The sequence below is a fragment of the Astatotilapia calliptera genome, chromosome 23 (genome assembly GCF_900246225.1).
Source record: "Astatotilapia calliptera chromosome 23, fAstCal1.2, whole genome shotgun sequence".
NCBI lineage: Eukaryota > Metazoa > Chordata > Actinopteri > Cichliformes > Cichlidae > Astatotilapia > Astatotilapia calliptera.
Window position 1 is genome coordinate 30020152 of NC_039323.1, and position 22782 is coordinate 30042933.

At 43.1% G+C, this 22782-nt stretch overlaps 1 protein-coding gene and 1 long non-coding RNA gene across 2 annotated transcripts; one reads left to right on the plus strand and one right to left on the minus strand.

The window, feature by feature from the left end:
- Positions 1-329: 329 nt before the first annotated feature.
- Positions 330-8957, minus strand: LOC113016544 (uncharacterized). The gene is made up of 3 exons (XM_026159445.1): positions 7796-8957; positions 7175-7408; positions 330-386 (listed from the first exon to the last, which is right to left on the minus strand). The coding sequence occupies exons 1-3, from the start codon at positions 8615-8617 to the stop codon at positions 330-332; spliced, it is 1113 nt and encodes a 370-aa protein (XP_026015230.1). The 5' UTR covers positions 8618-8957.
- A 6791-nt stretch (positions 8958-15748) lies between these two features.
- On the plus strand, positions 15749-16238 carry LOC113015670 (uncharacterized). The gene is made up of 3 exons (XR_003271141.1): positions 15749-15898; positions 15980-16047; positions 16134-16238. It is a non-coding gene; the product is annotated as an uncharacterized LOC113015670 (long non-coding RNA).
- Positions 16239-22782: the final 6544 nt, after the last annotated feature.

Here is a 22782-nt window from a genome sequence, read left to right on the forward strand (position 1 = left end):
AGACTTGCATAAAACGAACACAAATAAAGGAGAGAATCTCTTCTGGCCTTTCATCCTCTCCTTCACTGTATCCTTCTCTGACGTACTTCCTACAATGCGAGCGCCTTTCAGTGACACATAGCAACCAGTCCTTTGTGGTTTCTACAGACTCAAATCATGTTGTCAGATAACAGAGATCTGATACCATTACTCATATGGACTCACACAGTCTCAATTCAACCGTCTTCACAGGGAGGAAAGAGGAAGAGGAAGACAAAGAGAGAAGTTGAGGAAAAATGTCACATGACTGGCTGAAGAGGGTTAAGACAGCTTTTCAAAAACCTTTCCCTTCACTTATCAGAGTTGAATACCTCCTGGTTGTAGTGCTGACAGGAAAGGAAGGGATGCTGTTTGCAAGAGCAAACAAGAAAAAGGAGTTGACAAGATTCTCATAAGATGACGATACAGCCACATTTAAAAATAAGCATCAATGGAGAGAAGCTCTTCCATCCCAGCCATCGGCTGGAAAGACGAGACCCACATCCAGAGAAAGAATGAGAAGGAGACATGGTGGAAGAAGGATTAGTTCTTATTCCATCTCTTAAAGTGATTTATCATTGTTATTATTCTATAGACAAGAGAAAGACAGTGTTATAGCAACAAAACCATGGCCAAGAATGTCATGCATACAGTTAAGCTGTTTACAGTAGGTGACTCACATTGGGATAGCCCACAGTTGGAATGGAAAACAGATCTTTCAAAAAAGAAAAAAGAAAAGAAAGCCATCCATGTCGACACTTTGTACTGATTGCACTGTACTGTAAATCCCTCCCACGGCCAATCTGACAGTCTGAAGTGATTCTGCAAACTGTGACAGCAAACCAGAGCAGAGTACACAAGGCCTGGTATTTGCACACTTTGTAGTATTTGTAAAACAAGAAGAACTTCTTAGCGCAAAGAGCACTGTGGGGAGTATCTAATCCAGCAATCCTTTATCTTCTTTGACCAATAAAAACAAACTATTCGTTTTTTGGGTTGGAGTCTGATACACACTTCAGCCCGATTCACAATAACCACCAGCACATATGCTTTGCAGAGACAGCTCAGCGAACTGTAACCCACTAAAAATAACTCTCTTCCTGTTTGCCATTAAAGGGTACCCTATTATGCTTTAGGCTTTCTGCTATCATATTTATACTCAGGCTTTTTTTCTACTCTAGGTTCTGTATGGTGTGTCAAAGTGAGCTGATATCCTCATTATGACCATCTCAGATACAGAGCTTGGGCTCTGAGGAAAAACACAGCCACACCCAATCGCTGTGCATAACTTTTGCTTGCCGGGGCTAGCCAATCAGGAAAAAAGTTAACCTAAAGAGATAGTAGCGAGCTAAAGCTGTATGTTTCAGACACTAAATGAATTAAATAAGATTAAGGATTATTTTAAACTGAATCATTCAAAGAATAAAAATACTGAGGTAGAAATTAGCATAATAATTCACATTAAATAGGCTTTTTTTATCCATAGTTTGTGTGCTTTTAACAGCAAATGTCACTATCAAGTAAAGTAGTCAGATATCACCTGTGATGTGAATCGCTGTTTGTTTTTTAGACAACAGTATTAAACAGCAACACAGATCCTACAGGATGTGCTCGTCCTGCTTTTTTTTGTTATTGTTGCACACTGTACGATATGAAATAGCCCACCAGCTGAAGGCTTTCAGTACATCAGCTTCATTTGTGCCAATACAGATAAGCTGAAGTTCACTTCAGCTGAACCTGCTGGGTGAGACATGATTTGGATTTAACATTTTTTCCCTTTCTCCTGCTCTTCTGTTTTATCTCACAGAATCAACGCAAGACAAAAAATGAAGGTCTCGAGGACAGAGTTAAGGTTGATGTGGCTCCTCTATTTTATATATTTATAGTTTTTTTTTTAAAGTTTATATATTTTTTAGAATGGGATAAACTTTACTCGGCACCAGTTATTCTTGTGACAGTGCCAGTGTTCAGGCAAACAAAGGCCAATGCCAAAGGCAAACAAGTGATAAAAATCACAATGACAAAGAAGAAAAGTGCCCATTTTTGTTTGTTTATTTAAAATCTGGAAATACTGTTACTATATTTATTTTTTAATAATATTATAATATTTATAATTTAAAACAAACACCAGACCATATTTTCATGAAGTACAATCCCAGTGAAGTAAGAGATGTTTGAAGGTCCTTAACACTCAGAGTCTCATTCATAAAAGCAACCTTTGACTTATTCTGGATTTTTCAGAGCATTTGTAACCAGTGTTACATCAACATGGAGGTCTGGGTGCTGACTGATTATGAGTTGGAGAAATATTTCTTATCCAAAATAAATCAATGTACATTTTGCAGTCCTTAAGAAAGAGGCTCATTCTGGCTTATTGAGGGGCTTGGCTATTACTACTAACAGCTCTTTGAGAAAAAAAACAACAACCAGAGACACACCTCAGTCAATCTGTCAGTAACGCCGTGTGAACTTCCTTGGCAGACACAGCGTTAACAGTGTGTTCTGCTGTGTGTCTGAGCAGTGAGACAGTACGCAGACCATCCACAGATCATGTGCTGTTAGTTGGCAAACTAAGTGGAACCTTAATTTAGCTTCCTAGGAACGACAAAGAAACGTTGCGCCTGAAAACTATCACTTCATAACAATAAGTGTGTTTGTATAGCACTTTTCAAGACACAGAGTTACGTAGCACGTCACAGTTTGGATAAAATGCACACTTTAAAGTATACATGTTCAAATACAGACATACAGACACGTAATCAGCCATGTGGTCAGGCATGCATTCCAACATGCACCTGACGCGTTTTTTCTCTTTTTTTGTGGCTTCTTTTTCAGCCCGCAATTCTTCAGTTGTGCGAACCTTTTTAATAATGGGGGCACGCTGTGTTTTCTGTGGTTTAACAGGAAGAGGAGGCAGGGGTGGGAGTAAATTCTTAGCTGGTGAGCCTTTAGCTACAGACACCCCCCTATTTGATTTATTAACAAACAGGCATTCCGTTTTAGGTGCTGTTTGTTCCGAGCTGCTCCGTTGCTGACAACGGAAGAAACCAACCCGATCAGTACTGCCAGCCTCACCACACTCCCGACTCACCCTTTGTTCGTCCTGCAGTCTCTCTCTCTTTAGTGGGATTGTGTGCTCCCAGCACCTGTCACTCCCGTGGAGTGTGGGGAGCGTTGCAAACCTGACGCGTTTTTTCTCTTTTTTTGCGGCTTCGTTTTCAGCCCGCAATTCTTCAGTTGTGCGAACCTTTTTAATAATGGGGGCACGCTGTGTTTTCTGTGGTTTAACAGGAAGAGGAGGCAGGGGTGGGAGTAAATTCTTAGCTGGTGAGCCTTTAGCTACAGACACCCCCCTATTTGATTTATTAACAAACAGGCATTCCGTTTTAGGTGCTGTTTGTTCCGAGCTGCTCCGTTGCTGACAACGGAAGAAACCAACCCGATCAGTACTGCCAGCCTCACCACACTCCCGACTCACCCTTTGTTCGTCCTGCACTCTCTCTCTCTTTAGTGGGATTGTGTGCTCCCAGCACCTGTCACTCCCGTGGAGTGTGGGGAGCGTTGCAAACCTGACGCGTTTTTTCTCTTTTTTTGCGGCTTCGTTTTCAGCCCGCAATTCTTCAGTTGTGCGAACCTTTTTAATAATGGGGGCACGCTGTGTTTTCTGTGGTTTAACAGGAAGAGGAGGCAGGGGTGGGATTAAATTCTTAGCTGGTGAGCCTTTAGCTACAGACACCCCCCTATTTGATTTATTAACAAACAGGCATTCCGTTTTAGGTGCTGTTTGTTCCGAGCTGCTCCGTTGCTGACAACGGAAGAAACCAACCCGATCAGTACTGCCAGCCTCACCACACTCCCGACTCACCCTTTGTTCGTCCTGCACTCTCTCTCTCTTTAGTGGGATTATGTGCTCCCAGCACCTGTCACTCCCGTGGAGTGTGGGGAGCGTTGCAAACCTGACGCGTTTTTTCTCTTTTTTTGTGGCTTCTTTTTCAGCCGACAACTCTTCAGTTGTGCAAACCTTTGCACGGGAAACGCGATCGTTAGCTCTAGCATAAATGTGAGACATATTTAATAAAGGTTGACTTTCAGCGGTATTTTAGACTCAGCGATACTTTAGACGGACCAACTTTGGAGTTCACTGGTGTAGAGTGTCGCCAAGGCTCTATTTATGCTATTTGGAAGCTCCTTCGAAGCACCTTTGTTGTGACGTTGCAAAGGCCTTTGTTGTGACGTTGTAAAGGCCTTTGATCTGTCCGAGCTTAAGCCCCGCCCCCGACTCTGTTGTCTGTGATGGTTCTCAGGCTGTGGCAGGGTCTGCACGCTTGAAGTACGCGCACTACGCGTACTACGTACTACGAGAAGTGCTGAAGTGAGAGGCTTGCGAAATGGGACGGTCTAGTCTCCGTCGCGCTTCCCAGGTTGCCTAGCAACCATGATACTAACCGCTGGAAACGTGTCATACAACTTTGTTTGACAGAAATGAAGGAGAACATATTTTGTTCATTTGTTTGTTTCTACAAGAGCTTTGTGTGATTTGATAAGTATCTGAGGCTGAGACCACAGGACAGTAAAACATGATTTTTGGGCTTCATTTCTGTACTGAACAGTCATTTAAGATTAGTTAGTAAATAACAATTAGCTAATGTTGTTCATGAGACTAAAGTCATATCACTTTGGTAATGTAAGTATAATATGGCCAATATTATAGTTATTATATTAATCATTATTAGCTATTACAGCAGTGAACATGAACTGTGTCAAATACTGAGCCTCAGTACAGATTCAAGTTGCAGTTATTTATATGTCTTATCACCTTAAATCTTCACTCAAAGACAAGTATCTTTGACAGTGCATATATAGGTGTATCATATATAGGAGACAAATGTTGTTCCTCCAGTATCAGAATCAGAATCAGAATACTTTATTGATCCCTGGGGGAAATTATTTTTTTGTTACAGTGCACATGTTAGTCTTTGTGCATTCAGTGTGGCAACTTTAAATCCTAATGCAGGTGCATCCTTGCTTAAAGATGCCAACCTAAGAATTGCGAGTATTTAGTTTTGTGTCAGGAGAGCAGGTAATAAACTGCTCAAGTTTTGGCTTCGGCTTAATAAATTTAGGGGTCCTAGAGGAACCCTTTTGAGTGAGGTGGTGTTACGCCCCTCTGCAGCCCCTAATCTCCTCAATGTGTTCAGCTGTTGCTAATTGGCCACACCTAGTAAGGTATAAATAAACGCATACCTGTGGCAGGCTATTCAGGAAGCTCACTAGTCTTTGCCTTTGTGGCAACAGCCATTTGAGCCAACCTGGGATGTCACTTTAGGCTAAAACCTCTTCTCACTTACACTCTGATATTCGTCTCATTTTTTATGTTGCAGCCTCGAGCCGGGTCATAACACCTCCCCTTAAGTTTTCCAAAAAAACAGATAGATGATCCTCAAGTACTTAGGGAAAATATTCTGTGGAGTCATGAGACAGTTTGCGGATAGTTTGAATTCTGTTATTTGTGGTAGTGAGATCATAAAGCTAAAACAGCATTTCATAAAATGAACATCAAACAATTGATGGAACCATGATTCTGCTCTGTCTGAAAATCCTGAATGCTTTTCTGGGTTCTCCATTAGGTCATAGTAGTTCACAGCCCGGGATTCCAAGCATTCTGATCAGCTACTACACTGTGACGTCGTCAGACTGCATGCCACCGATTGGCTGATAAGTAGCGTCAGTTAATGAGTCATTGAGCTCCATTTGCGAAAATTAAAACCGCAATTTTTGAATTTCGGTGATTATATTTGAATCAGGGAAATTTTGCCCCATACAGTCAGAAATATTGTATTTCTGATCACTTATCAGTACATATCCTTATTTTTACATCTATAAAAACAAAGCTGACACTCAGCAGATGCCTTTGTGTCAAAGTAACTGAGGATAAAACAGAAAAACATGAAGGAGATTTTCCTTGCCTGGGATTTTATAGCAGATAACCTTAAAAATATTCTGCAGTAGATACATTTGTTCAGTATTGAAGTGAAGAAATTAGGCTTTCGTGTTGGAAATTTAAAAAACAAAAAGCAGTGGCAGACAGCGCTGTAAACAACGGTAGCCTGGTGGGTAATAAGCAAGCGAATAACGCAGAAAACAGACTTTTTTTATGGGAATCTATTCCTGAGAGAGAGAGACGGAGAGCTCTGCATGACGTGTGATTTTTTATCATGGTGGAGTTAAAACAGCAAAAGTAAGAGGAAATTTAAGGTGTTTATTTAATGTTGATGTGAAGCGAAACGTGAAGCTAGTTTGGATCTTCTTTTGCTGCTGGTTCAGTCAATGTTGTTTGAAGATAGATCATTCCTACAGCTTCAGAATCTAGCGCAAAAAAGACAAACACAAAGAGCGGAGCCGCCGAAGTGTGAAAATGTTTCACTCAGTACAGTGCGCTCCAGCTGTGAGGCTCCAGCTGCTGTTATGCAGCTGATGAATTGGTAATTGTGCACTGACTGGTCCTGGCATTCTCCTAACCCCAAAGCTGTTGCTGCTGAGAAAAATGTAATTTACACAGCTGGAGAAGCAATGTACAGGAAGTACCTCCCCACTCTGCTTTTTCTGATTTCACAGTAGTCCTCCAGTCTGTCTCCCAGTCATTCTCACACATCTCCATAATGATGTTGGTGGTACAGGACCACTGTTTTATCTACTCAGACAATCACTATCAGACAAGTAGTAGTAAACAAAACTAAAGTAAACAAAATCAAACATCAACATTTTTATGTATTTCAAGATTTTTATTATTTGTATTGTAATGGCTGATGGATGGTGAAGACTTTGCAATATAACTGTTGTTGTGAATATTTTCACAACAACAGTTATATTTTCACAACTGTTGTTGTGAAAAAAACCCCCCCAACAATCAAATGATCCCCTATGAGCAAGCACATGGCGACAGTGGGGAGGAAAAACTCCCTTTGAACAGGAAGAAACCTCCAGCAGATCCAGGCTCAGGGAGGGGCGGCTATCTGCTGCAACCGGTTGGGGGGCTGTAATTTATATTTTACTGCTGTTAATATTTCCATGTCTCTTATAAGCGTGGTGCCCAAGGTGCAATAATCTTGTGTTGTTTTTTAATAATGGGGGCACGCTGTGTTTTCTGTGGTTTAACAGAAAGAGGAGGCAGGGGTGGGATTAAATTCTTATTCGTATTTATGTCCCACTTCTCTAACATGCTTGGTGCGTAAGGTGCCAGAACCTTGTATTGCTTTTTAATAATGGGGGCACGCTGTGTTTTCTGTGGTTTAACAGGAAGAGGAGGCAGGGGTGGGATTAAATTCTTATTCGTATTTATGTCCCACTTCTCTAACATGCTTGGTGCGTAAGGTGCCAGAACCTTGTATTGCTTTTTAATAATGGGGGCACGCAGTGTTTTCTGTGGTTTAACAGGAAGAGGAGGCAGGGGTGGGATTAAATTCTTAGCTGGTGAGCCTTTAGCTACAGACACCCCCCTATTTGATTTATTAACAAACAGGCATTCCGTTTTAGGTGCTGTTTGTTCCGAGCTGCTCCGTTGCTGACAACGGAAGAAACCAACCCGATCAGTACTGCCAGCCTCACCACACTCCCGACTCACCCTTTGTTCGTCCTGCAGTCTCTCTCTCTTTAGTGGGATTGTGTGCTCCCAGCACCTGTCACTCCCGTGGAGTGTGGGGAGCGTTGCAAACCTGACGCGTTTTTTCTCTTTTTTTGTGGCTTCTTTTTCAGCCCGCAATTCTTCAGTTGTGCGAACCTTTTTAATAATGGGGGCACGCTGTGTTTTCTGTGGTTTAACAGGAAGAGGAGGCAGGGGTGGGAGTAAATTCTTAGCTGGTGAGCCTTTAGCTACAGACACCCCCCTATTTGATTTATTAACAAACAGGCATTCCGTTTTAGGTGCTGTTTGTTCCGAGCTGCTCCGTTGCTGACAACGGAAGAAACCAACCCGATCAGTACTGCCAGCCTCACCACACTCCCGACTCACCCTTTGTTCGTCCTGCAGTCTCTCTCTCTTTAGTGGGATTGTGTGCTCCCAGCACCTGTCACTCCCGTGGAGTGTGGGGAGCGTTGCAAACCTGACGCGTTTTTTCTCTTTTTTTGCGGCTTCGTTTTCAGCCCGCAATTCTTCAGTTGTGCGAACCTTTTTAATAATGGGGGCACGCTGTGTTTTCTGTGGTTTAACAGGAAGAGGAGGCAGGGGTGGGATTAAATTCTTAGCTGGTGAGCCTTTAGCTACAGACACCCCCCTATTTGATTTATTAACAAACAGGCATTCCGTTTTAGGTGCTGTTTGTTCCGAGCTGCTCCGTTGCTGACAACGGAAGAAACCAACCCGATCAGTACTGCCAGCCTCACCACACTCCCGACTCACCCTTTGTTCGTCCTGCACTCTCTCTCTCTTTAGTGGGATTATGTGCTCCCAGCACCTGTCACTCCCGTGGAGTGTGGGGAGCGTTGCAAACCTGACGCGTTTTTTCTCTTTTTTTGTGGCTTCTTTTTCAGCCGACAACTCTTCAGTTGTGCAAACCTTTGCACGGGAAACGCGATCGTTAGCTCTAGCATAAATGTGAGACATATTTAATAAAGGTTGACTTTCAGCGGTATTTTAGACTCAGCGATACTTTAGACGGACCAACTTTGGAGTTCACTGGTGTAGAGTGTCGCCAAGGCTCTATTTATGCTATTTGGAAGCTCCTTCGAAGCACCTTTGTTGTGACGTTGCAAAGGCCTTTGTTGTGACGTTGTAAAGGCCTTTGATCTGTCCGAGCTTAAGCCCCGCCCCCGACTCTGTTGTCTGTGATGGTTCTCAGGCTGTGGCAGGGTCTGCACGCTTGAAGTACGCGCACTACGCGTACTACGTACTACGAGAAGTGCTGAAGTGAGAGGCTTGCGAAATGGGACGGTCTAGTCTCCGTCGCGCTTCCCAGGTTGCCTAGCAACCATGATACTAACCGCTGGAAACGTGTCATACAACTTTGTTTGACAGAAATGAAGGAGAACATATTTTGTTCATTTGTTTGTTTCTACAAGAGCTTTGTGTGATTTGATAAGTATCTGAGGCTGAGACCACAGGACAGTAAAACATGATTTTTGGGCTTCATTTCTGTACTGAACAGTCATTTAAGATTAGTTAGTAAATAACAATTAGCTAATGTTGTTCATGAGACTAAAGTCATATCACTTTGGTAATGTAAGTATAATATGGCCAATATTATAGTTATTATATTAATCATTATTAGCTATTACAGCAGTGAACATGAACTGTGTCAAATACTGAGCCTCAGTACAGATTCAAGTTGCAGTTATTTATATGTCTTATCACCTTAAATCTTCACTCAAAGACAAGTATCTTTGACAGTGCATATATAGGTGTATCATATATAGGAGACAAATGTTGTTCCTCCAGTATCAGAATCAGAATCAGAATACTTTATTGATCCCTGGGGGAAATTATTTTTTTGTTACAGTGCACATGTTAGTCTTTGTGCATTCAGTGTGGCAACTTTAAATCCTAATGCAGGTGCATCCTTGCTTAAAGATGCCAACCTAAGAATTGCGAGTATTTAGTTTTGTGTCAGGAGAGCAGGTAATAAACTGCTCAAGTTTTGGCTTCGGCTTAATAAATTTAGGGGTCCTAGAGGAACCCTTTTGAGTGAGGTGGTGTTACGCCCCTCTGCAGCCCCTAATCTCCTCAATGTGTTCAGCTGTTGCTAATTGGCCACACCTAGTAAGGTATAAATAAACGCATACCTGTGGCAGGCTATTCAGGAAGCTCACTAGTCTTTGCCTTTGTGGCAACAGCCATTTGAGCCAACCTGGGATGTCACTTTAGGCTAAAACCTCTTCTCACTTACACTCTGATATTCGTCTCATTTTTTATGTTGCAGCCTCGAGCCGGGTCATAACACCTCCCCTTAAGTTTTCCAAAAAAACAGATAGATGATCCTCAAGTACTTAGGGAAAATATTCTGTGGAGTCATGAGACAGTTTGCGGATAGTTTGAATTCTGTTATTTGTGGTAGTGAGATCATAAAGCTAAAACAGCATTTCATAAAATGAACATCAAACAATTGATGGAACCATGATTCTGCTCTGTCTGAAAATCCTGAATGCTTTTCTGGGTTCTCCATTAGGTCATAGTAGTTCACAGCCCGGGATTCCAAGCATTCTGATCAGCTACTACACTGTGACGTCGTCAGACTGCATGCCACCGATTGGCTGATAAGTAGCGTCAGTTAATGAGTCATTGAGCTCCATTTGCGAAAATTAAAACCGCAATTTTTGAATTTCGGTGATTATATTTGAATCAGGGAAATTTTGCCCCATACAGTCAGAAATATTGTATTTCTGATCACTTATCAGTACATATCCTTATTTTTACATCTATAAAAACAAAGCTGACACTCAGCAGATGCCTTTGTGTCAAAGTAACTGAGGATAAAACAGAAAAACATGAAGGAGATTTTCCTTGCCTGGGATTTTATAGCAGATAACCTTAAAAATATTCTGCAGTAGATACATTTGTTCAGTATTGAAGTGAAGAAATTAGGCTTTCGTGTTGGAAATTTAAAAAACAAAAAGCAGTGGCAGACAGCGCTGTAAACAACGGTAGCCTGGTGGGTAATAAGCAAGCGAATAACGCAGAAAACAGACTTTTTTTATGGGAATCTATTCCTGAGAGAGAGAGACGGAGAGCTCTGCATGACGTGTGATTTTTTATCATGGTGGAGTTAAAACAGCAAAAGTAAGAGGAAATTTAAGGTGTTTATTTAATGTTGATGTGAAGCGAAACGTGAAGCTAGTTTGGATCTTCTTTTGCTGCTGGTTCAGTCAATGTTGTTTGAAGATAGATCATTCCTACAGCTTCAGAATCTAGCGCAAAAAAGACAAACACAAAGAGCGGAGCCGCCGAAGTGTGAAAATGTTTCACTCAGTACAGTGCGCTCCAGCTGTGAGGCTCCAGCTGCTGTTATGCAGCTGATGAATTGGTAATTGTGCACTGACTGGTCCTGGCATTCTCCTAACCCCAAAGCTGTTGCTGCTGAGAAAAATGTAATTTACACAGCTGGAGAAGCAATGTACAGGAAGTACCTCCCCACTCTGCTTTTTCTGATTTCACAGTAGTCCTCCAGTCTGTCTCCCAGTCATTCTCACACATCTCCATAATGATGTTGGTGGTACAGGACCACTGTTTTATCTACTCAGACAATCACTATCAGACAAGTAGTAGTAAACAAAACTAAAGTAAACAAAATCAAACATCAACATTTTTATGTATTTCAAGATTTTTATTATTTGTATTGTAATGGCTGATGGATGGTGAAGACTTTGCAATATAACTGTTGTTGTGAATATTTTCACAACAACAGTTATATTTTCACAACTGTTGTTGTGAAAAAAAAAACCCCAACAATCAAATGATCCCCTATGAGCAAGCACATGGCGACAGTGGGGAGGAAAAACTCCCTTTGAACAGGAAGAAACCTCCAGCAGATCCAGGCTCAGGGAGGGGCGGCTATCTGCTGCAACCGGTTGGGGGGGTGTAATTTATATTTTACTGCTGTTAATATTTCCATGTCTCTTATAAGCGTGGTGCCCAAGGTGCAATAATCTTGTGTTGTTTTTTAATAATGGGGGCACGCAGTGTTTTCTGTGGTTTAACAGGAATAGGAGGCAGGGGTGGGAGTAAATTCTTATTCGTATTTATGTCCCACTTCTCTAACATGCTTGGTGCGTAAGGTGCCAGAACCTTGTATTGCTTTTTAATAATGGGGGCACGCTGTGTTTTCTGTGGTTTAACAGGAAGAGGAGGCAGGGGTGGGATTAAATTCTTAGCTGGTGAGCCTTTAGCTACAGACACCCCCCTATTTGATTTATTAACAAACAGGCATTCCGTTTTAGGTGCTGTTTGTTCCGAGCTGCTCCGTTGCTGACAACGGAAGAAACCAACCCGATCAGTACTGCCAGCCTCACCCCACTCCCGACTTACCCTTTGTTCGTCCTGCACTCTCTCTCTCTTTAGTGGGATTGTGTGCTCCCAGCACCTGTCACTCCCGTGGAGTGTGGGGAGCGTTGCAAACCTGACGCGTTTTTTCTCTTTTTTTGTGGCTTCTTTTTCAGCCCGCAACTCTTCGGTTGTGTGAACCTTTTTAAAGTGGCGGTGTAATGAGCTTTAGTGTCATCAGTGGCCTGGAGAAATGAACAGCCATAACTGACACTAGCACTTGTTTGTAAGAGTCAGCGAGATAAAATCATTCAACACCATCGCATTAATCTAGCTAAGTGTAAACAGCAGTAAATACTAAATATTCAATGTTGATGTGCAGCACGCAGGACAGATGTGCTTCGAAGTAGTAGACAAGAAAGGTGTAATTTAAGTCTACGAGCAGTGAACACCCGTGTGCATACCTGTGTGGAGCAGCGTGCTTGTATTCCAAAGGTTTCTCCATGTAACGATCTGCTAGGGAGTGTGGGGGGGCCACAGCCCCGTCCTCCAGGATATGAAGCAGGTATGGAGGAGATCAAAACTCCAGACATCCAGAGGCCCCCAGAACACAAGAGACCATGGAAGACCAACAGGGGGGCAGCCGCGCCACTGTCCCAGTAAGAGCTGAGGAGAGTCCCAGATGAGGGTTCACTCAGCAGCCGCGGAGCAGAAGCCAAGGGGAGTTGCAGTGACGCGCCCGTGAGCTCCGCCGGCAGCCAGCTGTGCCTGAGTGACCGAGCCCCAGGCCGAGAGGCCGGGGGCACCCCATCTCCGAGGTGGTCCGAGCGAGCCCCAGGTTCCAGGCCCCGATAAGCGGCCGCCAAGGAGTGAGCCAGTGTGTACCTGGACGCCCACCCCCAGACACAAAGAACCACCAACGCACCGACACCCGAGGGAGTCCGCCACTGGCAGGGGAAGTGGTGGTGGGTGGAGATAGGCCTCCAAACCTTGGAGGGCCTGAGGTGTCCCCAGAGAGGTGACGTCTGATACCCAACCTGACATATAGACACAGACATACAGGCACACACAGACACAAACATCCATTCCCCCCCTCATGCTCTCATATGCACTCACTCCACACTCAACCAACGTGGAGACAGACATAAAGAGACGCTGTACACACGATCACACTCCCCAAGCGTACTCTACAAACCGGGTCTAGGTACCCTTGCCCCTGGAGGGGGGAATTGCACCCAGACCCAGGTGGTGTTACCCTTTTCCCTGCGGTGGGGAGAGGCAGACCGCCCCGACTCCGTAGCAGCAGGGAGGCCCCACACTCCAGACCGCAGCCGGACGGCCAACTCCTCCTAGCCCTCCCGCTCCAGCAGGCCGCAGAGAATGGGGGTGGGAGAAGACTCCAAACCTCCCTCCACCCGCTCATTGTAGTGTTGATGCATGTGTGTTCTAAGGTGCAATTAAAACCCAGGAGGGCATGGAGCTACCTGCCAAGGAGCAGCAGGTAAGCGCATAGTCCCTCCTGATAGCCCTCAATGTCTAAGTGTATTTAAAATTGAGAGGTGGGCAACGACGCCAGGGGTGAGGTGTACACCCTGATGGTAATATGGACTCCGTGATTGTGCCCACCCCCAAGATCCTATATGTATGTGTAATGAGAGTGTGAATAATGTGAATGTCTAAGTTGTGGGATAAAATTGAGGTAGAGGCAGCCGGAAGGGGACGGGGGGGGGGGGGGGGGTAGCCTCCTCTGCACCCTGGTGACATACCCCTACTCCAAGGCCCTGCATGTGTGGGTGGTTGTGGTGGAGCGGGAAGAGGGAGGCAGCTGGAGATGGGGAGGGAAGGAAGGGAGGGGCAGGTAACCCCTCCCTGGGGCCAGCTCCCCCGCTGACCCCAGTAGGCACTCCCACACTCCGCGACCCGACAAACAGGAATTATTATGGTGCACGGAGTGATTTTTATTTAGCTTTGGGTCCAGACTTGAGCCCTGTCTTTATTTGCTTCTATTATTCCATTGAATAAAGTATCTGTAATTAAGTATTTTTGTAATTAACTATTATTACTACTGTAGCCAAGGATGTCTAGACAGCATCGCTGGATGACTTAGACAAAGTTAAAAGGACCATCTTTTTTCTATTATTTCCAAGCAGATGTGTTCTTAAAAGCAATGGACACCATACAAAGACAAAACACACTGCGTCTAAAATTATGTCTCAGCCTCATGCCTTGGAGTTTAAAGTTTTCTGAGTTACGAGTCTGCAAAGGAATAAAATCTCTGAGGTAACATCTTTATTGGGCGCTAAAGGATTTACCTTGAGTCTTTAAAATTTTAGTCACAGCCATTAGTAAGGCTGCTAAATCAGCAAGTCAAATAGCAATAACGAGCGTACTGATAGTTTTATAATACTGGCCAGGATCTGCCTGCACTTTTGCTTTCAGCTGATATTTAAACTCTCGCGGTTTGAAAATGTCTGCCAAAGAATTAGCTCTCAATCTCCCGCCGGTACCTGTTGTCTGTGAGTCAGCGTACATGTTGAAGGCCACTCTCCGTCTCTTGTCTGAATGACTCTCAGTTCTCAGTGATTCTGCGTACACAAGAAAACAGCTGGTTATAGACCGAGCTTACACTTTTTGTCCTTGAGAAACTTTAAGAAGAAAGAAAAGAAACTCTAGAAGTCATGTGTTGGAGATGAGAGTGTGTTACCTTTTTGAAAATATCTATACTTGTGCTTGCTTAAACTACACTATTGATAAAATCAAGTTTTCAATGTGTGTGCGTTGAACAGCTGCTGAGATTTACTCCAATTTTGTATGGACACGTGCACATTTTGCTCTTTCTTCGAGGCAAGGAGACTTTCTGCTTAAATAACAACAAACTGAAGATTTATTCCCTTTTCTTTCTCTCAGATGTAAGCTTTCATCTATCCATCACTCTTCTTTTTTCCTATATTTCCCCTTTCACTCCTCTCTGTCTTCTCTTTTATCATAGCTGCTCTTCAGCAGCGGCACTCTCTAATCCCTCTCTAATCTCCCCCAGAAATCTTTGTCATGCATCTTCTCATTCTTCAGTCCTTCTTGCCCTCCTCTGTCCTCCCTTCTCCTCTTGATCCATCAATAAGCACCTACTGTTGAGGACGTTAATGAACCTTCAGTTGAGAAAATCTGAACCTGCAGAGTCATCTGATATTCTGTGCAGAAGCTTTCTGTTCACCTCTTTCTCTTACTCAAACACATGCAGCAATTTCATGCCAATTGGTTTTATTTGAAGGACATATGACTGTAAAATATGTATTGAACACAAACTGCATGCCTACATCACTAAATAAGTCTTACATCATTTTCTTTTAAGCGCGTGTTCATACACACAGCAGTAGATGTAAGAAGTAAGCAAATACTAACCTTTTAGAAAAAGAACGATATCAAAGCTGGCATTCATGTAATTTTTTTCCCTTTGATTTATTAAGCATGCACCGTACATTTTCACGCATGCTTTGATGTGCAATGATTCATTTTCCTGCGGCACAAATTTTTGTTTATGTTTTGAAAAGCGTCAGTTGTTTGCTTGACATTTCTCCTTTCACTAGAAACTCTGGGAAGAAATGTGAAATGTGGCCATGCAGAAAAAATAAATGTCAGTCTGTGACAGAAACAAAAAGTGGCTTATGTCGCTTTAGTGTGCGTGTGTAATATGTGCAAGTGCTTAGAACTGTGGGAGAGACGCTACTGAGTTTACGAGCAGAGACGCCCAGCACAGAGACCGGTATCGATCCCAGTCCCCGCTGGTTTTACAGCTCACTTCAAGTCTTTCGTTTCATGCCAGCACATTTCTTTTCAAGCCCTGATGGCTTTTGATAGATTTACCAAAAGAAGGATAACAGTTCAGCAGGACAAACATCAACTTCACATTTTAAGGTAACGTAGACAGTCAGCTGATCTTCATGGCTGTTGATTTTTTTATGCCCTTGGCTTTAAAAAACATTGATATTTTTCCAGATCAGCTTTGTCTCTCTGATACCCTGGAATGACTTATAAACAGAAGCAAATGCTTTCACACTGATCTGGTGAGCAGATGTGGCTCTTCCTGCAGATTTAGTTTAGTAAATCAGTTCAAATAGTTTTTTCACAATTTTTTTTGTCTCCCGAGCAGGTAAAGCACAGTTTTTCTCAGTGACAATGATGTTCACAAATCATCAACACATCCCAGAAACAACATCAGAGATCTCTGTCCAGAAGTCCTGGGAACAACTAAGATACTGCGCAGGGCCTTCAAGCTCCCAGGCCTCTGGTACAGGACCTGAGCTTGAAGGATAGACCGCCCGCAGGGGCAAGAGGGGATTATTTTTTTTTGTTCATTTTTTTATGTGTGTCTGTGTGCACAAAGAAGCCTTTTCTTTCTTTTATTAAAAATGAATTAAAACTCCTGTGGCTAATTAATAATGCTCCCCATCCTGAAGCGCATGTTATTTCCAAGAAGTTCCAAAACACTATTTCGGCTCCTGTTACATAATATTTTTCTTTCCTTTTCACACCAGAGCAAAGAGAATTCACAGCAGAACCGCAGGATTATCATTTCAAGAGGTCTAATAATGATGAAAATGAAATGGCAAACAATTCGGTGGATTATAGGGTGACTAATGGTTTTAGAAAGCAGACAGAGGAAACCCAGATTAGCTACAGAAGAAGGCAAATGTTGGGGTAGTGACCTTAGTAATAGCTGGGATGAAGTGGCTTGGCTCCCACAGCGCACTCAAAGCTTATTGTGCTTCTGAGGGACATGTTAACACATTATGAATTTTAAATGCTTGGGGATTTTATGGGGGCACTGCTTCATGCGGCTGGTGTGTGAGCGAATTTACCTCATCAAGAGGCAAGTAACACACGTTTTTCAAGCCAACGGGACCAAAGTTAGAATTTATTATTTCCTTTTTAAGCTTTAGGAAAATACACTCAACAAAAATATAAACGCAACACCTTTGTTACTGCTCCCATTCCCCATGGGATGGACGTAGAGACCTAAAATTCATTCCAGATACACATTATAACCATCCCTCCCAAACAGTGGTCACAAATCAGTCCAAATGTGTGGTAGTGGGCACATCTGCTATATTGAGATAATCCATCCCACCTCACAGGTGTGCCACATCAGGATGCTGATCTGACATCATGAGTAGTGCACAGGTGTACCTCAGACTGCCCACAACAAAAGGCCACCCTGGAATGTGCAGTTTTTTGCGCTATTGGGGGTCTGTGGACCCAGAACCGGTCAGTATCTGGTGTGACCACCATTTGCCTCATGCAGTGCAACACATCGTCGCATGGAGTCTATCAGATTGTCAATTGTGGCCTGTGGAATGTTGGTCCACTCCACTTCAATGGCTGTGCGAGGTTGTTGGATATTCGTGGGAACTGGTACACGCTGTCGTATACGCCGGTCAAGCACATCCCGAACATGCTCAATGGGTGACATGTCCGGTGAGTATGCTGGCCATGCAAGAACTGGGACATTCTCAGTTGCCATCTGCCCTGAACAATGTGAACCATGATTCATCCGTGAAGCGCACACCTCTCCAACGTGCCAGACGCCATCGAATGTGAGCATTTGCCCACACAAGTCTGTTACGGCGACGAGCTGGAGTCAGGTCAAGACCCCGATGAGGACGACGGGCATGCAGTTGAGCGTCCCTGAGACGGTTTCTGACAGTTTGTGCAGAAATTGTTTGGTTGTGCAAACCAATTGTTCCAGCAGCTGTCTGGGTGGCTGGTCTCAGACGATCTTGGAGGTGAACCTGCTGGATGTGGAGGTCCTGGGCTGGTGTGGTTACACGAGGTCTGCGGTTGTGAGGCCGGTTGGATGTGCTGCCATATTCTCTGACACGCCTGTGGAGACGGCTTATGGTTGAGAAATGAACATTCAATGCACGGGCGACAGATCTGGTTGACATTCCTGCTGTCAGCATGCCAATTGCACGCTCCCTCATTGCTTGTGGCATCTGTGGCATTTTGCTGTGAGACAAAACTGCACATTCCAGGGTGGCCTTTTGTTGTGGGCAGTCTGAGGTACACCTGTGCACTACTCATGATGTCAGATCAGCATCCTGATGTGGCACACCTGTGAGGTGGGATGGATTATCTCAATATAGCAGATGTGCCCACTACCACACATTTGGACTGATTTGTGACCACTGTTTGGGAGGGATGGTTATATTGTGTATCTGGAATGAATTTTAGGTCTCTACGTCCATCCCATGGGGAATGGGAGCAGTAACAAAGGTGTTGCGTTTATATTTTTGTTGAGTGTAGCTTAAAAGCCTAAAGGGACTGACTGGTGCACTATACCTTGTTCATGGGGTTGGGGTTTTTTTGTGAACAGAAATGTCTTTACGCTTTGACTTTTTGCAGCTGCTGTTACACAACCCAAACGTTGTGTACGTTGATTCTGATTTTCTGATTTAACGGCTCATTTGGCGCTTGTCAAATCACCGCTGAACAATAAACTTCTTTTATGATGTGACATGTTGTGGTTTAGCTTTGTTTAGATCGCATGGTTAAGTTTAGGAAATAGATGCAGTTTGGTGGAAACGTGAGGCTGTCCTGTTAGAAACAACTACGTTAGTCATTTCAAAATGAAATATGTTTACATTCAAGTGCCAGCAGTTTTAGCCATGCTCACTGTGACCCTCATAAACCTTGGACAAACCTTGGAGAAGGTAACAAGATAGCTGCACTGGTGCGTTCAAACAGATCTGCATCCTTTTCCACATATAGCAACATGGTAAGTTCCTGAATACTAAGCAATGTCACTTATATGTCTGAAACATAGCTACTGGATTACTTTTCATCCACCGCTGCATTCATTGTCCTCTTTATCCACCATAGGTCTGTTGTGACAACTGCAAGTCTTATTTTAGAGAACTAGCTTTGGGTTCAATGATTTACGTCACAGTGGTTCATTCTGAAATACAGCTGGTTCACTTACAGCCTGGCTGCACAAAGGCAAATCTACTATTAATAAGCCCTGGTGCCTTTGTGAAGGACAGCCTTGCTCTCCTTCACTTTCTGAGTGAGAAATTTCTACCTTAGCCAAAATCTAATAAAAAAGCTGCTGAAGAGTGGAACTGTGGAGAAAATGGAGGACCTTATGAAGTTTCACCCAACACGATTTCACTCATATTAGGGAGTTATGGTTGTGCCAGATGCAGGCTGGCAGACAGATGAGGCTTAAGTAAAAGGTCTGGATCCTGTTTATTTATAATATTCCAGATCCCTACAAGAAGGAAAAGATGTGAAAACACCAGCATGCTTCCTCGTGTTACATAACCTACTAGACAAAGCAAAGCTCGCTCAAAGAATGGGGTTATGCTTTATTTGTTGATGTCGCTCGTGCTCGGGCTCAGGAGTGTGTGTGACTGCAGCTGCCACAGGAGTCCTCTGTTAAAATCAGAGGCATTCCATCCATGAACTGTGTATGCATTGTGTGTGGGGGCCTGTGTATGTGATGATCCGTTTGCCATGTCATCTGGAAGTTGTTTATGCGTTTGGCTAGCTCCTTAGCTGAGGTGTGTGTGGTTTCAGAAAAGTCTGCTCTTTCTCTCAGTGCCAATTGAAGGGAAAATCTCCGTCCCGGGTTCATCCGTGGATCGGGTTTCCCCCGAGGCGTGAGCACCGATAAGCAGAGTTTTGTCCTTTCCTTATAACATTCCTAATTATTCAAAGTAACGCTCAAGTATGCCGTTCAGCGGGTTAGTTACAGCGCCGGGAGCAGTTAGGAGAACAAAGTGATACAGAGACTGTTCAGATTGCTCTCCCACAATCAACTCAGAGGTTTATTCAGTATACAACAGCTTATATAGAGGAAAAAAAGGTTCGTGTGTCAGCAGGTTCTCAGTTCAAACCGGTACAGACCAAATAAGGAAACGTCTTCCTGCCTTGTGAGCAAAGAAGTATCCTTTGTGTAGTTTATCAGTTCAGCTACAATTTATGATCATCCCAGCAAAATACACTCCTAGACATAGAATACAGAGTTCTGTCATTAGTGAATTCTGAAACAAACCACCTGGCCTTTAACAAGCTCTTTTCTAAAAGATAAGGAAGGGAGGATGGGAGTAAGGAAGTGGTCTCGTCTCTGTGGTATTTTCGACCTTGGGGTACCAGCCTGTGATTCTTACACATCAATTCTTGGGTCAGAGAGACAGAGAAAAACAACTAGTAAATGGGCCTTATTGAGTAACAGTTCTCCTGTATAATATCACTACAAAACAATATCCTGTAAATGCTAACCGTAGTATCAAAATATCACAACACCTATCTCTCTCTCTTTACCCCAAAGTTTCTTCTTCTTCCCAAAAGGCTCTCAAAACTTATAAACATCTGTAGCTCCTTAAAATCAGCAGTTTTGTCCGTGACATTAACTAATGGTGGAAACCAACCACATGATTTAAGGATTTACAAAAGTATAACAGATGATTTGTGTATTTAAAGGAGGATATTTGTGGAACACCGCATTGTTTCCTTGATACTATTAAAAAACGTTTGTCAGTGTTGAATTTCTCAAGCAAAAATATCTGGAGGTTGAACTTCTCCACCTGTGCACAGGTACTGAGCCAGAAGCTGAAAATGTAAAGCAGCTGATTACTCCTGCAACAAATAATTTCTTGGCATCTCTTCTTGTGTCTGTACACATGAGTAGAAAAGAAAAGCAATGAAAGATGTGATTGTGGCTTGCAGCATGTCACTAATGGGAGTTTGCGCCTTTTCGTTTGATCCTATGTAATCTCTGCGTCAGTCATTAAAGTCAGCTGGCCAGACAGCTCTGTGCTTTATAGCAGACAGTGGTCAGCATCTGGAGAACTACCCCTCCGTCTGACTAACAGCCCTCTAGCTACTCACCAACTATTTTGGCTTTGCCTGAAAATTATGCAGAGAAGAGAAGAGAAGAGAAAGATTTACACCCAAAGGTGGTAATACCACTGTTTTCCCCTCTAAGTTGGGCATTCAGCAGCAGCTGCCAACTTTAAATAGAAAAACAGCTTGTAAACCTCTAAGCTCTAAGGTGTGTGGAGAGGGTGACTGAGAAACAAGGCGAGGAGAGAATGTTTGGAGGAGGGAGTGTGATTGAGGGAGAGATAGAAAGGAGAAAGGTGGGGAAAGTATTTGTGGGGAAATACCTGAGGGAGACAGATTAGAAACAAAAGGCGAGCAGATGAAGACGAGCAGACAGATGGAGACACACAGTCGTTACTTTAGCAGTGGATTGAATGCAGTTATGAGGGCTGAACTGGTCATCAAAAGTGAAAAGGAAAGAGTGAAATGCTGGCCAGTGTGACGGTGGAAAAAAAAGAAGGCAGTAAAGTAATTTTACCTGTTCTCCTATTCCTCTTTTTTATTCCATTTTGTCATTAAGCTGAGCACAAACCAAGCAGGTGGAAAAGTGGGCCACTGGGTTTGTGATTATTGCACCTTGTTTCCAAGGTGACTGCGTTTATATCTTTAGGGACTGCTCCCAATGTTAGAGGGTGAAATAAGGACAAAAATGCACCACCTTACTGCAAGATGTGGATGTACTGCTAAAGGAGCGTGGCATGAGGCGTTAAACTTTTACGATCCATTTTAAGGTTGGAGTGTTCTGTTCAATCAGAGTCAGCATGAATCACCATTTATACATACACTTTCACTGGTCTCTAATCTTTTTATATATACTCATCAGTGAATGGCACAAAGACATTTACAGTTCAGAGGCTTCAGAGCCCAACAAGACATGGAGACTATTAAGGTGTATTCACACTCATTTGCTTTTATGAACTGCCAGCTCCTTCACTTTGGAAAAAAGAGAGAAAAACCTAATGTGAAGCAGCTGTAAGGCGAACAGAAAGTGACAGCTCTGGAAAAAGTGCTGCTACTGGTGTCATTCAGGAAGAATGGCAAACTTTCAGTGGACGATAAGAGTGAAGTTTGCTGGGAAGAACTTCTAATTTCATCTGGAAGAAACTGTGTTGTGCTAATGTCTGCAGATAACCAACACTTAATAATGGTGAAGACAAAAACATTCTTTGGAATTTGATTATTAAGCTGTTAGCTAAGCAAGCACCCCATAATATGAGCAATCCACTTACCAGTCACTTCAGTCGTTTACACCTTGCTGGAACAGTGTTACACTCCGTCTTACCTTCAGAACTGCCCTAATTCCTTGTGATTGAAAAGATTCCTCAGGGTGTTTGGTCCATATTGACACAGTAGATGGTGGAAGCAGCCATAAGAAGATGACTACATTGTGGCCATAAAAAGATGAACACAGTACTCAGGTTTGCTCTGGCAGTTGAGTGATCCTAAATTTGTACCAAGGGACACAAAGTGGCAAAGGCACTATGGATCCATACTTTCATGTTTATGTCTAATTCTGACACTACCATCCAAACGTTAGAGCAGATCAATCAAGATTTATCAGACCAGTCAATGTTTTTTCCAGTCTTTGTTGTCCAATTTTGGCGAGCCCATGTGAAATTTAGCCTTTGTATCCTGTTTTAATTGACCAGAATAGCACCGGGTATGGTCCCCAAACCCAGTTCTGAGGCTGGGTTTGGGGATGTTCTGCATTGTTACATTGTGTTTTGATATTTGAGCTACTGTTTTCTTTTAATTCCAACAGTTTTCACAGACACGATTATCCTTATATTTTCTTCACATATTAAGATTTTGAAGTGGGTGTAAAATGTACAGCTTTTACGAGCTCACACAAATCAAGCATTATTACAGATTAAACCACTTCTTCATGCTTTTCATTGTGCTGACTGTTTTTCTAT

Coding starts and splice junctions, on each gene's coding strand:
- LOC113016544 (XM_026159445.1), bottom strand. CDS start 8,617: ATGTCTCACATTTATGCTAGAGCTAACGATCGCGTTTCCCGTGCAAAG. Junction 7,409..7,795: donor GTGCCCCCATTATTAAAAAG/GTTCGCACAACT, acceptor ATTATTAAAAAG/CAATACAAGGTTCTGGCACC. Junction 387..7,174: donor CACCCCTGCCTCCTCTTTCT/GTTAAACCACAG, acceptor TCTTGCAAACAG/CATCCCTTCCTTTCCTGTCA.